This window comes from Leucopleurus acutus (genome assembly GCF_964270905.1).
Source record: "Leucopleurus acutus genome assembly, chromosome: X".
Classification (NCBI taxonomy): Eukaryota; Metazoa; Chordata; class Mammalia; order Artiodactyla; family Delphinidae; genus Leucopleurus; species Leucopleurus acutus.
Window position 1 is genome coordinate 61,394,558 of NC_139148.1, and position 15,368 is coordinate 61,409,925.

At 47.2% G+C, this 15,368-nt stretch overlaps 1 protein-coding gene across 3 annotated transcripts in view; it reads left to right on the plus strand.

Moving 5' to 3' along the window:
* Nucleotides 1-3,757: 3,757 nt before the first annotated feature.
* NHSL2 (NHS like 2) overlaps nt 3,758-15,368 on the plus strand; it is a gene marked incomplete at its 5' end in the record, with an annotated part of 266,811 nt that continues 255,200 nt past the window's right edge. For 2 of the 3 annotated variants that reach the window (XM_082865001.1, XM_082865002.1), the window contains one exon: nt 3,758-4,037. In XM_082865001.1, the coding sequence (XP_082721127.1) occupies nt 3,758-4,037 (280 nt within the window). Of the gene's footprint in view, nt 4,095-15,368 lie in introns of all 3 variants that reach the window. The other variant, XM_082865000.1, reaches the window with a different exon arrangement.

Below are 15,368 nucleotides of genomic sequence, written 5' to 3' on the forward strand. Positions count from 1 at the left end.
GTGGCCTCTCCCTTTGCAGAGCACAGGCTCCGGACGTGCAGGCTCAGGGGCCATGGCTCACGGGCCCAGCCACTCCGCGGCATGTGGGATCTTCCCGGACCGGGGCACGAACCCGTGTCTCCTGCATCAGCAGGCGGACTCTCAACCACTGTGCCACCAGGGCAGCCCACTAATATTTTTTTCATTCGTAAGGAAAGCATCTTCATGGAGTCTCCTGGCAAGAGGGTGTGGGGTGGAATGCATATTCTTACAGTGTAGATGAAACGATTGACTATAGAGGAATGTCAAGGAGAAAACTGGCATCTCTGCTTAGCCACCAAGATGTTACTATTTGGGTATATTTGAGAGGTAGCAACAGGGGGCACAGCTTTCTTGTTCCTCATGGTGAAATTAGACGGAGGGCTGCACTGGGAAGCTGGGTAGGTTGTATGAAGTTTGCTCATAAATTTTCATTTTGCAGCTGTGGAATCTGTCAGCTTGGAGGAAGAGAAAATGGCATATCCTATGTTATTCTTTCAGATTCAGTTTTCATTGAAATTCTAGGTTCTTAGCAGTGGGTAGTTAGGCAGGACAGAAGGTGGGAAGGCCTTGCTGGTCATGAGTGGTCAGCTCTCCCATTTCCCTCCTACCTGTCTGGCCACTCTTTCTTAGTCTCTGCTTCTAGGCCAGACCTAGATCCAATTCCACAGGTGGGCCTTGCTTGGGCTCAGATTGCAACTTGGAGCAGTGACGGGTGAATTACTACAGGCCTGGAGTCTGGGAGCTGGTGGGTGGGTAGAAAGCACCCAGCATTTTCAGATCTGGCTTGGTTGTTAGGGGCCTCTCAGAATGTGCAGTGCCAAGATTTTAGACAAATCAAAGCAAATGTTTCATTCAAGTACTTTCTGGCTATTTGGCCCTGGAGACGTGGGCGCAGGTGGGGCGTAGCATCCTTGCCCTTTTCCTGTGTCAGGCAGCGTTTTGCTCCAGAATCCACAATGATTCTCTATTGCCTGTTGGGCCAAGTTAAATCCTTTAGTAAGGCTCTTCATATCAGGCTCTGCTTCTAGTCCAGCTTCATTTACTCATCATCAACATATATTTTCTGAGTACCACCTGGGTGCCAGTTGTTAGGCTTGGCACTGGGAGCACAGCAGTGAGCAAGACAGACATGGTTCCTGCCCTCATGGAGCTAACAGTCTAGAGGGAGAGACAATATCATGACAAAATAAATATCATTACTGTTAAGCAAGGATGATTGTGAGAATGCTGTGCTGGGGGGTGATGTGGGAGCATGGGGCAGAACCCTTCACCTTAGCTGCTTGCCTGCCCCGGACAGCTTGGCCGAAGTGTGGCACTTCTAGAACCCCAACCCTCCCTCCACAGACTGGAGCCAGGCCCCTGTGCTCCTTCCTCAGAGGCTCTCTACATCCAGGCCCACCTCGAGGTCTCACCTTTCCTGTTGGGAAGAGACCGGAGATATGAAGGAACGTGGAAATTTATACATATTCCCTTGACTTCTTCCATGGGACGTGCAGTGTGGGTCTGGCCCTGGGAAGGGAGGAGGGGCTCTGTTCTGAGGTGGCCCCTTTGCAAGTCCTTGATGTTTCCTTGATGAAAGCCAGGGCCAGTGCACTGAAGAGGCTGGAGTGAGCGGACACAGCTGGGGGAAGGGCGTGGGGCTAAAGCTGATTTGCATGGAGTTGAGCTTGTTATTAGAGAGCCCTGAAAGATTCATCAGCTTCAAGAATCAGAGTAGTGAGGGCGGCTCAGACACCAGGCCTGAGCTAGGCCTGTCACCCTCTGGCAGTGAAGCTCTGTCCACACAGTCTCCTTCAATCTGCTGGTACTTCATTTCTTTTTCTCCGGAACGGAGATCAGTCTAAACAGCCCATAGGTCAAGGAAAACTATCCCTGGAGAGTACAGCCAAGTCCCTACTTCCTGCCAGTCAGTCACTCTCTTGGCTCAGGTTTGAGTTTGCCAAATAGAGAATTTCAGGTCCTCATTCCGCAACTTGATTTTACAGTTCAGAAAAGGGGCTGTCTTTTGCCCATTTGTTTATTCTTCTTTGAATTAGAACCCAACTTTTCTAGTATTCGTGTTCCAAATTACTGCACCAGGGATAGCTATTTACTGAAAAGGGTAATCAGATTACTCTTTATTTTTTTTGGCAGCGCGGCATGCAGGATCTTAGCTCTCCGACCAGGGATCCAACCCATGCCCTCTTCAGTGGAAGCACAGAGTCTTAACCACTGGACTGCTGGGGAAATCTGAGATTACTCTTAACTAGTTGTAGCACCTTGAACTGCTTAAGAGACAATTCTCTGAAGGAATGAATGAAAACAGGCCACGCTCAGGATCATTAGTGCAGACACACATATTCTGTTCAAGGTGTTTTACCAAGACTATAAGGGATTATAAGGATGGGAACATTTTTAGGAGGAAAGGTGAGGAGAGAATTACCAAAAGGAAGAAGTGGAACCACACCAAAGTCAAAGAAGTGAGAGGAGAATCAGATGGGAACTCGGTGTGTCGAAAATAAGTGTTCTGAGTGGAAACTCCCCAAGGGCACAGGGACATATGCGCACTAGGGCACTCTGCTTTTCTGAGGATGCCAGTAATCCCATCTTCTACCTTCTACAATGAAGAGAAATCAGGATTTGACCACAGTGTTGCCAGTACTGAAAGCGCACCCCAGCTCCTGTACTTCAGTGGACATCCCAGGAGCCCATTATGGCCAGAGACAGAGTCCATCTCAGCCAGTAGGCCTTGCCAAGAGGAGAGGGCCCTGGGCTCCCTTTCGGCTTAAAATATAGACCGGTGGCCCTCTATCTGAACTGAATCTGTTGTTCCAGAGAATGGGTTTGTTTTCATTCATTCATTCATTCCAGATCCTTTACAGTAGTCCAGGACTCCCCAGAGACACTGCCCTCCTGAACAGTTGAGTAAGATATTTGGTTCTTTCCCCCTCATTTCCAAGTTCCTGGGCGCTAGAAGGCTGTACTCACAGTCTAGTCGTATAGCCCGTGCGTGGCACTGAGTACATGCTTCTGAAAGGGAATCTAGATGAATGAGGTCAGACTATTCGACGGGTCTCCGATGGTTACTAGCTGGTGTGGGCACGGGTGCCCTTGAATTTCTATTATTTACGAAGAAAGAGTTTAAATGAAAACAACAACAACAACGACGACGAAAAAACAAAACACACACCAAAGTGGAAAACTTTAACCATCAGTACTGGGACTGGAGCTGCACAGGAGGACGCGGGCACACATACTGTACCGAACGAACATCACACATACACACCCCACTCACGCAGACATTCCTTCTTTCACGCTCCAGCTCGATCTTTTTACTCCTACTTCCCTTTGCCTCCTCTCCCGGATCAAGCATTAATCTGTGAGTCTCTGACCGCAAAAGAAAAAAAAAAAGGTGGGTGGGGGGATCCCGAAGTAGCAGAGCGAGGGAGGAGGAGGTGGAGAAAGGCGGGGAGGAGGAGGAGCCCAGCGAACCAGAGTCAGAGGGACTGGTGGCTCCGGCGAGTGTGCAGCCCCGGGGGGAGACGGCGCTCCAGGCTGGGAACCCGTCATCCCGCCCACCGGCCCGGCGTCTTTGGCGCCCGCCCTGTGTCTTTGGCGCCCGCCCGCTCGCCGGCCCGCGCCCAGGGGCCTGCTACACCCGGAGCTGGGGCCGCCCCTCAGGGGCGCTTGGGCCAGGGGTGCCGCTCGGGGCGAGCCGGCCGCGCCGCCAGGCTGGTCCCCCGCGCCCGCGCCCGGGATGCCGTTCTACAGGCGCACAGTGGTACCCCAGCGCCTGTGCCCGCGCAACCCGCCGCAGCCGCTGACCGAGCTCCGCGACGTGAGCCACCTGGCCGCGCTCAGCCTGCTCCGGCAGCTCGCCGACCTCTGCGGCCACTCGTTGGCTCTGCTCGAGGACCTCGAGGGGCACCTGCTGGCCCTGGGGCGCCGTACCGACAGCCTGTTCCGCCGCACCGTGCACCTCCGCCGCCGCCTTCCCTGCCGCCTGCTCGGCCCGGAGGACGACGAGGAAGAGCTAGGTAAGCCGCGCCCGGGCGGCCCGCGGCCCCGCGTGCACCCCGCCTCTGGGGGCGCCAGCCCGCGCCCGCTCTGCGCCCACCCCTCCCCCGTCCTCCCCGCCCCTCCTCGGCCCTCCCTTCCCTTCCCCTCAGGGAACGAGGGGATCCCGTTTCCCAGATTCCACGCCCGCCGCACTCCAGCTGGAACTTCCTGCTCCTGGATCCGGTCGCGCCGTCCCGAGTGGCCATATGCCCTCGGGGTTCCCGGCTCTGGGCTTGGCGGCCGCCTTCTGGGGATCTTGGGGAAGAAGGCAGGGGGACCTGCGGGGGTCCCCGGGAGCTGCTGGGTCCGGACCCGCTTCGGCGCCGCCCCCAGGCCCGAGGCGTCCTAGCCTTCGCGGCGTCGGGAACCAAATGGCCGCGCCGCTGGCGTCTTTGCTCCAGTCTAGGAGCTCAGTCACTTAGGAAAGCGCGCCGGAGCCGCCGGCCACCTACGCGGCGGCAGGAGCCCTGGCAGCAGTGCCTACCGACTTTAAACCTGTGCAACTTCGCGCTGGAGTGTGATCGCGGCTCTCGCTCGAAGAAGTGTCTGAGAGCCCACCCGCCCGCTTCTCCCCGCGAGTTCGGAGCTGGTGCTCCAGGAGAGGCCGGAGGGTGTGGTGGGGAGGAGAGACTCTCCGCCTCCCAGCCGGCTTCTCTGACCCCTCACCCCTAGGGTCCGGCTGCACAGACTTGCTTGGGAGAACCGTTTAAAGCAACTGTCATCAGTTCTGTGATTCCTTTAGAAATCAGCCATGCCTGAGAAACCCAGTGGTGCTCTGGCTGAGCACGCAGGACTCGTGAGAGGGCAGGAGGGCAACGCGAGCCCTTGTGCTTTGCTACTTTGGACCCCAACACTTTGCATGGGGGATCCTCTCTCCATGGAAATGCTGTGATCCTTTAGAGTGTGGGACTTTTGGAGAAAGCAAGGGGATTGAATGTGCTGGAAATGTTGACCTCAGCTGGGGCATGCCAGGTACCAGGGCCAATTGGTGCCACCAGAAAGTTAGGGGAGAGAAAGAGCAGTGTGGACAGGAAGTTTCAGATGGAGGCAGAATATGGCTACTGACTGACTTGTGATTGCAGGCCTCCAGCTGCCTTGGGAAAGAAGTGTCTGAGTCAGCCCCTCTCCATTGCAGACCTCACCTCCCTCCTACGCCTTCCACAGAATAGGTGTCGTAGGCCCTGGCACCCCTCTTCCCCAAACTCTCTGACCTCTGATGTTGATGGTGGAGGTCACTTGTGGAGAAAATGAACTGGATCCTGTGGGGAAAGGAAGGTGGAAGACACAGTTGACTGCCAGATGGAATGTAGACATGGGACCAGAAATCTCTGCATGGCAGGGGAGCAGGAAAGCTGGGGCCTTAGGTCTGATTAGTTCTCAGTTAACAGAGAGGGTAGGAAGGTCATTGTTGATTTTTTTTTCTGAGGTCCCACTGACTACCAGGATTAGCCTAGGAGAAATTTGATAAGTCAGCTTGGGGAGTCATTTTCCAAATCCCCACACAGCTTGCAGAGAGCCACCTACTGAGTGCAGCAGGGTAAGTTAAGGACAGTGAGGAGGCTCTAGTTTTCCAATTTGTGCCTTTCTGTCCTTTCCATGTGAGGGAAGGAATGGCTTCACCAAGTTGCCTTGGGAAAGAGATGGCTTCATGCAGTGGAGAGCTCTTAAAGGAAGGGAGCAATTCTTAGGATAAATTGCATTGGGTTGGCTTCTTTGAAATTTGCAAGAGCTGGGAGAGTGGCTATCTCTCATCTTTGGTGTGGCTACTTGCCTTTGAGAGTGTACCTATCTGCAGGCTCAGGTACTGAGGTGCCTGCTGCGTAAATGGAACACAGCTACCTTAATTTGGAAAGAAGGTCTGGTTTTCCATTTTCTGGTCTAATGCCCTACCCTAGACTCCCCTTGAGGTTCCCACTGCACACTTTTCTCTTCAGGAGTTTTGATTGTGTAGCACTTAAATTAGGCCTTCTCAGCAATGATCTGAGCACAAGTGCCAAATGCAAAGGGAGCTGGGGCGCATAATCAGTACACCACCTGGCCACCCCCGTGTCGCTCAGGCATAAGCTTCAACAAGGTGTTCAAGCAGGTTGCATATTATATTTTGAACCCAATTAAAAATGCTTTTTTTTTCCCCACCATTGTCAAGGCTTGCTCTTTTCTTCCCTGTGTCTTTTCCTCCTAGCTCCTACTCCATTACTGACCATTTTACTGGTGGTGGGCACTCCCAGTCAGCATTTTACCCTGTATATCCTCTATCTGGCTGGATTTCCCTGAGATTCTTGCTCTAGCTGTTTCTTTGGTCATGAGGGCAGGAAAGAACTGGGAAGGGAGGTTTGGAAGCAACATGGCCAGAGTGAATGACGCCTGACAGGCCAGCAGTTTGTAGCCTCCTGTGGGGACAGCTTAGCTGCCACCTCCGGACTGAGTAATGACAAGTCAGACTGGCCCATAGACTTCAGGCTTGCAGAGACCAGACTGCAGTCTGGGCCGGGCAGGGAGGCAGCAGGGGGAGGACAGGGAGAGGAGAGGGAGAAAGACAGAGGAGGAGAAAGTTGATGCTAAAGGAGTCCAAGGTGTTCCTCTCCACAATCAGGGGTCGTGTCCCCACCATCTTCAAGGTTACAAGGGTGGGATTGGGCTGGGCTGGTTGCCTGGCAACACCCTCTTCTCCACTGAAGGCTGTTCTTCGGTAACTTGAACCCCTTTGAGACTGCCCCAGAAGCTCTTGTAACTGTTCTGGGGTGGGGGATGGGGGTTGGAAAAAGGAGAGGGTGTGTTACAGGACTGCACCAGGCTCCTCTGGTTGTGGATCTGTAGCTGTGGCCGCACCCTTGGCATAACCCTGCCTATAACTTGCGTTTTTCCTCGCATCTGGCTTTGAATGTGACCTGCTTTATTGCATTCGTGTCCTGGATTCTGTACTCTTCATCTCAAGAATGGCATGGTCAAAGCCAGTGGGAAATAGCTCCATTCCTGCCACCATATGCTGAGTCAATCCAAGCTTTCCAATTTCTCCCTCAAACATCTATTTAATGTTTGTAGGTGCTTAAATGATAATTACAAAAGCAATCAGGCCATTGGCCTGGGGGTATAATATCTCCTGTGCAAGCAAGGAAGTCACTGAAGCACTAGACAACTGCTAGGTATGTTTAATAACACTGGAGAGCTATCATGTTACACTAGCCCATGAACTTGCTGTGGGAAAGATGCTCTGTTCCTTCTTGCAGTGATTTTGGCTTGAATACAGCCAGTTGGGTAGATGGTGGAAACTCCCTCTTCACCTTTATGTGAAATTCCTGCCTCTTGATTTTCCAACTTTGTGGCAACTCTGGCTCCAAATCATAAAGGACAGCTGGTTTATCTATGTTTAAATCATAATTCCAGTGTGAGGGGAGACTGTTGTAAGTCTATATGGAAATGAAGAATGGAAACTGCACCTCTAGACTGCAGCCAGTTTATCAATAGATGAGGTATGGTAGACCCTGAACCTGACTGTCATGGCTACTGAGGAGGGGCCTGCTTGAGCTGGATGGAGCAGGAGGAGCTTGGAGGACTTGGAACAGGCACTCTACCAGGGCTCAGCTTTGTCTCTGTCCTACATGTCAGCCCCAGAAACTGTTGAGACAGTTGGCTTGACAGAGTGGGGAGGGGGAGCAAGCCCATTTTCTTTTAAATACCATGAAATTCCTGGTCTGCTTCATGGTATTTCCATGTGTTGAAAACATCTTCGCTGGAAATTTGGACACCGAAATGTCCACTAGAATTTCCTCTGCTTTAGAAACAAGAAATTTAATCTTCTCCTTTTTTAGATACATCAACAGCTAAAGCGATAAAAGCGTCAGGATGACGGAATAGTAGAGTAATAGGAGAGGATTTAAATTATAGCTCTTGGGCTCAATTCTGATCTTTATGGAGTTGATTAGGTGTCAGGAGGAGGGCAGTGAATTTGTATCATTTGTCCCTGTGCTTCTCTGGCTTGGGTGGAGTCAGTTTGTACTTTGTGACACCAAAAATTTGGTCATTAACCATTATGGGCACCATAATACTTGACTACTGAGGCCCAGAAAAAGGAAGGGACTTGCCCAAAGGCACCCAGCTGGATCAAGACCTTTAGTAGCCCTAAGTGCTGGAAAGATTATAGTGCCTCTCCATACCTAATTCCAAATGAAACAATATTAAACCTTCAAATAAAATTTTATTTTAAAAGATTACTCGAAGTTCTACCTGTATGTTGAAATTAAAATGGCTTTTTATTAGATTCTTTTATTCTCTCTCTCTTTTGTACTCCTGTTGTTGGTGCCCTAAGCATGGACTTAATCTGCCTCTTGCGGAATGTGGCACTGGCTAAGTCACACAGCAGGTCAGTGGCATGAGGCCTTGATCTAGAAGCCAGGGCTTCTGCCATCCAAGCCAGTGCTCTGCCCTCTTCAGGGATGCTAAGTTCAAAGTCAGTTGTTCATTGAGAGTCACTGCTGTGGCGTTTTTTCTAGCTGGAACTTTTTCAGGATAAGGAGTAACTACTGCTACCTTTGGGAACTGAGGGGTTCTCTAGAGAACAGGCCTCCTGGGGTTTCTGCAGTTGGGACTTGGGGGGTGAGATGGAGGTGGAGAGGAGGAAGGAAGGTCAGCCTTGCATCATGTAGAGAATAGATGTGAGGCAAGAGGCTCCCTTGTTAAAACAGTCTCCTTTAAGCTTTCAGTAGAAATAGCCTTGGAAAAATAATCTTTAGTTGGGAAGGGGTGGCTGGGCTAGTGACACTGACAGTCTTCTGAAGGTCATCTTTCCATTGGATCTTTCCCTCACAATCCTTCTGTCATCTTTATACTTGCTATTCTCCCTAATAGCTTTTAATCCAACTGTGGACACATCTTATCGCACACCCACATCCTGACTATTTTCTGTTATTACAGCAGAGCCTGGTTGGCATTTCCAAAGGCACTTTTATTAAAAGCCAAGGGGAATGAGAAAGTAAAATTATTACCAAAAATGTGTTTAACATACGTGTTTCCAAAGTATGGATTTATTATTCTTCAAAGCTTAAGTAGCTTAACAGGCTTACTAGCTTTGCTGATCTATGTACCCTTTCTGAGGGACTCAGATCACCTTTTCCTCAGATCATTACTTTCTAACTTTGAAGAAAGGGCACAACTTTGGGTCCTGTCTCCTCCCTGCACCCAACCCTTGTGCTGGGTTTTAGAGATCCACAGGTAAATAAGACCCAGTCTGTTCATTCGAAGAGCTCCCAGTCTGCAGGGGTTGATGCCATCTTGTTTCCCAGCACATCAGCACAGGGTGCCTGGGCATCCGGTCTTCTTCTCTAGGTGGGGGAAAGAAGACAACCAGAATATGGACCCCAGTTCACACCCCATAGGATTTTCCATTTAGTCTGGTTCGTGGTCCAAGGATGGAATTTGGACTTTTAGAATTCCCTATGGTAAAAAAAACAAAAAACAAAAAAACAAAAAACCCAAACAATGATAGAGTGCTACTGTGAATTCAGCAATGCTTTTACATGAATTTGTAGGTTTAAAATTGATGACCTTCTCTTCATACATAGGTAAAATAGTGCTTATTCAGTAGATGAACAATGCTTGGTAGATCTGCAGACTCATGGAGTTCTTGTGATAACTCCTCCAGAGTTATCTAGATGGCCTTCTAGAGTCTTCTACCCTCTGTTGGGAAGCACTGGCTTAACCTTCCAGGTTCAAGCTTTCAGCTCTTGCCTGCTCCAAAGAATTCCATGATTTCACTCAGATAAGCCCTCACTGAAGTTTTCAAGTTAGAGTACACAGGATGGCAATGTCTTTTTCTCACTTTATTTATTTACTTTATTTCAGTTTTATTGAAATATAATTGACATACAGCACTGCATAACTTTAGGTGTACAGGATGATGATTTGACTTACATACATCATGTAATGATTATCACAATAAGTTTAGTGAATGTCCGTCATCTCGTATAGATACAAAATTAAAGAAAAAGAAAAAAATATTTTTCCTTGCGATGAGAGCTCTTAGGATGTACTCTCTTAACAACTTTCATAAATAACACACAGCAGTGTTCATTATATTTATCATGTTGTACCTTACAACTCTAGTACTTACTTATCATATAACTAGAAGTTTGTACCTTTTGACCACCTTCAGCCAGTTCCCCCTCCCCTCGCCCCAACCTCTCTGGTAACCACAAATCTGATCTCTTTTTCTGTGAGTTTATTTGTATGTTTTTGGAAGTATAATTGACCTACAGCACTATGTTAGTTCCTGGTGCACAATATAGTGATTCCATATTTCTATACCTTACAAATTGAGCACCATGATAAGTCTAGTTACCATCTGTCATCACACAAAGATATCACATTATTATTGACCATATTTCCCACACTCTACACTTTATCCGCACAATACTCCTTTATTTTGTAACTGGAAGTTTGTACCTCTTAATCTCCCTCACTTATTTCACTCATCCCTCCCACCCCCTCCCCTCTGGCAACCACCTGTTTTTTCTCTATATCTATGATGCTGTTTCTGTTTTGTTATGTTTGTTCATTTGTTTTGTTTTTTAGATTCCACATATAAGTATAATCATATGGTATTTGTCTTCCTCTGTATGACTTATTTTACTAAGCATAAAACCCTCTAGGTCTATCTGTGTCACAAATGGCAAGGTTTCATTCTTTTTTATGGCTGAGTAATATTCCATTGTATCTATACACCACATCTTCTTTACCCATTCATCTTTTGATGGCACTTAGGTAGCTTCTATATCTTGGCTATTGTGAATAATGCTGCAGTGAACACAGGGGTGCATGTATTTTTTCGAATTAGCGTTTTCATTTTCTTTGGAGAAATACACAGAAGTGGAATTGCTAGATTGTATGGTAGTTCTATTTTTAATGTTTTGAGGAACCTCCACAGGATGGCAAAAACTTAATGGACAAGGCTACATTAATAATGCCACAAATAGGAGATGTGTGGATTGTGTTTGCACAAGTAGGCTTGCACCAAGATGCTTTGTATGTGAGGCAGTGGGTCTAATTGTGTACAAACCATTAGGCTCAGTCCTTAACTTGGGAGATTTGAGCAATCTCTGTCCATCCCTCCTCCCTTCCTGCCCTCCCTCCCTCTCTCTCTTTCTAAAATGTAAGCGCCTCAATAGAAAGTAAACATCCTTAGGGCAGAGATTTTATCTCTTTTTACTGCCTATCTCCAGTCCCTAAAATAGTGCTTGGCACTTAATAAATACCTATTAAGTTCAGTTCCTCCCTTCTTTCTAACCACCACACATTTATTGAGCACCTGACTCTGGACCTGGCCCTGTGTTAGCCTCTGAGGATATAGAGCCAAGCTAGAATGCAGCCCCATGGTCCAGCGGGGAGAGCCTGGAATCATCGTACTGCCGTGGAGGCAAGCCTGGGGCGGCGGGGGGGGGGGTCATCGGAAGGCAGAAGAAGCTCACCTAGTTCAGCTCAGAGGCTTGGAAAAGCTTCGGGGAGGATGTGGTGTCTGAGTTCTGAAGGATGATCTGGAGCTGGACAATGGAAGAAGAAGGGGGAGGGAATTCCTGGCTCAGAAGGTAGCCTGTGCTAAGCCCTGGATATGTGAGAGGGCTAGTGTGGCGGAGGAACTAACTCAAGTGATTCAGGAGGAGAGGGTGCAAGGCACCTCCTGACTCAGAGTGAGCCCTCAGGGTGGAGGTCGGGTGAGGGAGCTCTAACATCCTGTTTGCTCACCAAGGAGCTGGATACTGGAGAGCCTTAGGAAGGTCCAAATGAAGCTATAATAGGAACTGCAGATTTTCTTGATCTACGTTCAGGTTTTCATTATCCTTGGGCAGATGAGACCTGGGCGACCTTGGCTCCTCCCTGCTTTGCAGAGCCAAGTCCTAGGTCTCCCTAAGATGTCCAGGCCAGGAGGCACTCCACGCCACAGTGAGATAGAAAGAGGGAGAGAAAGCAAGAATCTACCTGCCTGTATGTCCCGGGCTGTGTGGATCCAGTTGCATTCCAGAGCGAAATATATTATTCATGCCCCTGCCTTTTTGTGAGTGGGGACATTTGAGGTTTGACTGTATGTTTTATTTTATTTTATTTTTTCTTTCTAAATAGCATAGATTCTTAAGAATGGTCTGTAATTCATCTAGGGGAAAATCAGAAAAATATTTTTTTTCCTTGGAAAACGGACTCAAAGAGGAGATGAGTTTTAAAAATGATTCAGCTGTTTTTAAGTGGAATCATTTGCTTCTGAGAACAGTGTAATTAACTGCCTGGCAATTTATAGTCTGATTCCCAGTATCTGTGAAGTAGTCAAACTCATATTGTTCTTCCCAACCATCAGGCCCTGAGGGGAGTGAGGTCTACTTTACCAGAAAGCCTTGGGCGCTCTCCGCTCTAGCAGGAGGCCATGCATCACAGCTGTCAGCAATTCCAGTGGTGTTGTTATATGCTCTTTTCCCCCCTTGACCCAGTAATTCATTTCCAAGACCTTATGCTAAAGAAATGATCAGATATTGTGGGGAAAATGTTTGCAGATCCTCACTGCATCTTTTGGTTATTTATACTAACCCCCAAATGAAAACAACTTATTCAGTAATATGGGTGTAGTTCTATAAATGTTGACAGGTCTATGTGTGGTACAAATCTAGGCAACTAAGAAAAATCGTGCTCGAAACAAATATATGAGGATATGTGGAAATGTGTGAAATAATGCTAAGTGAAAAATCAGGGTATTAAATTGCATGTATGATATTATCCAAAATAAAGCACATACATAAAAAAGAAGCTGGAGGGGTATGTGCCAAAATGTTAACATTCGTTGTTATCTCAGGGTGATAACAATGATAGCAAACGATAACAAAGATAGCAGTGGTTTCTTTATGAGATTATGGGAGCGGGTGTTTTTTCTTTTCTTGTACCTTTGTGTATTTTTCAAAATTTCCTAAACGAACATGTATTACTTTTAATAAACAGAAAAACCAAACAATGAATGACATATTAAGGAAAAGGATCTTGGGATTTGGAAGCAGCACCTGTGGGTTTAATTCTGACTTGCCCAACACTTATAAGCTGATTTGGGTGTCTCAGAACCACACTCCCTCATCTTTAAAAGGGGGTTAATGCTCCCCAGTTCAGAAGGTTGTCGTGAGGATCCAGAATAATGTATGGAAAATGCCGGGCCCATATGCCACAATCCTGCTTATGATCACTAAATACTAAGATGATGAAATTCCACAAAACCTTTTGAAATCCCTGGATGGGGATACTGTCAAGATGAAATTATAATGTTTCCTAAACAGCTCCGAATTGCAGCCATTCTTCCGTTTTGCAGAATATGTAAAGAATGCCTGCCTGTGTGCCCACGGAGGAGCCACGGCTGTGGGTTCATCTCTCCCAATCCGAGGATTTTCCTTTCCTTTGACTCCTCCCTTCATTCTCCCCCACTGACATCTGTTCACTGCCTCACCAACCAAGGGGGCAAATTCTTTGGAACTGAAGCCGAGGCACCACCGAGAGTTCTGGTAGATCTGAGATGTTTATTGTCACAGAATATGTGGTGCTGGCTGACCACGAGGACCCGCCAGGTTGGGACGCCAAGGAGGGGCTTTAATGAAGCAGCAGAGGATGGACCCAGGTCGCACAGCTAGGCAGCATCCCCTGCCTTGGGGCAGAGCCCTTGTCCAAATGTCCTGCCGGCTCTCTGGTCACCTCTTCCCTTGGGATGGCTTCATGGCTTCTGGCTTGGCTCACCAGTTTTACAGAACCAGCTTGGTTTATGGGTGAAGAAACACCTTCTCACAAAACTTCTGGGGCCTCAGGATGCTTCAGTGACGCATTTGGCAGCTTGCCTGAGGGTCTGTCTCTCACCAGCATGGATTTGGAGCCAGTAAGCCCTAATCTTACAACCAGGCAGCCTCAAGGTCATGGGCACACCTTGGTAGTGTCTACAGCATGCCCAGACCACCAAGCAATTCAGTCATCTCCCTGAGTAGAATCCTTCACTCTGCTTGTCTGGTTGCATTTTTTATTTTTAAAATTAGAGTAAAAAATATAGACCCTGGCTGCAAATCTGAATTACTTGGAGAGCTTAAAAACATTACTAATGCTGTGGCCCCACCCCATACCAATAAAACCAGAATTTCTGGGGGATGAGGCCCAGGAACTAGGATTTTTAAAAGACCCCCAGGTGATTCTAATGTGCAGGCGTGGGTGAGAACCACTGTTGTGGTATAGACGGTTAAAGCTGGAAGAGACCGTCCAGAGTTTGAAAAATTATAATGTATTTGTGGATAATGAACATGAACTATAATACAGGCTTAGATTAAAGTAAGTGACAAAATGTGACCTCATGGATGAGCTCATAGCAGTAATAATACCAAGTTAGATAATACACTTAAAAATTTTTTTAATAATGCATTTTATTTAACCCAGTATATCCAAAATAGTATCATTTCAGTATGCAATCGATATTAAAATGATTAATGAGGTATTTTACATTATTTTCTCTTTTGTACTAGGTCTTCAAAATTCAATGTGAATTTTACACTTACAGCACATCTCAGTTTGGTCTAACTACCTTTCAAATGCTCCATAGCGCTATGTGGACAGTGGCTTCCATATTGGACAGCACCATTCTAGGGCATGGCCTTGTAGGCCAACTGGTCTTCTGTATGATAAAGTATATTATTTTTTTAAAACTGGATAATACACTTTTTAAATTTTATAAGAGAACAGAGGAAATTAGAAAGATGAAGCCATTAATTTTATTAATAAAAAGAATAAATATATGTTAAGGTAAAGTTAAATGTCTTTTTGTTTTGTTTTACATCTTTATTGGAGTAAAATTGCTTTACAATGGTGTGTTAGTTTCTGCTTTATAACAAAGTGAATCAGTTATACATATACATATGTTCCCATAACTCTCCCTCCGTCCCACCCTCCCTATCCCACCCCTCCAGGCGGTCACAAAGCACTGAGCTGATCTCCCTGTGCTATGCGGCTGCTTCCCACTAGCTATCTACCTTACGTTTGGTAGTGTATATATGTCCATGCCTCTCTCACGCTTTTATTTTACATTTTTTGGTTATAACACGTCATCAACAACCACTGACATTTTAGACGAGAACAGTACTTTTGTTTTCTTATGTTGTAGTTATTTAATATCACTGTTGACGTTACTGGGTTGGATCCCTACATCAAATCAACCTCAACTTACCTGTCTTTGCAAAAGAATATTAAGATTCCAGTATGCACAGGGTTGTTGGAGTACAGGGAAGAGGAAGGAAACTTCCACTTTGTAATAGTTAGTGTTC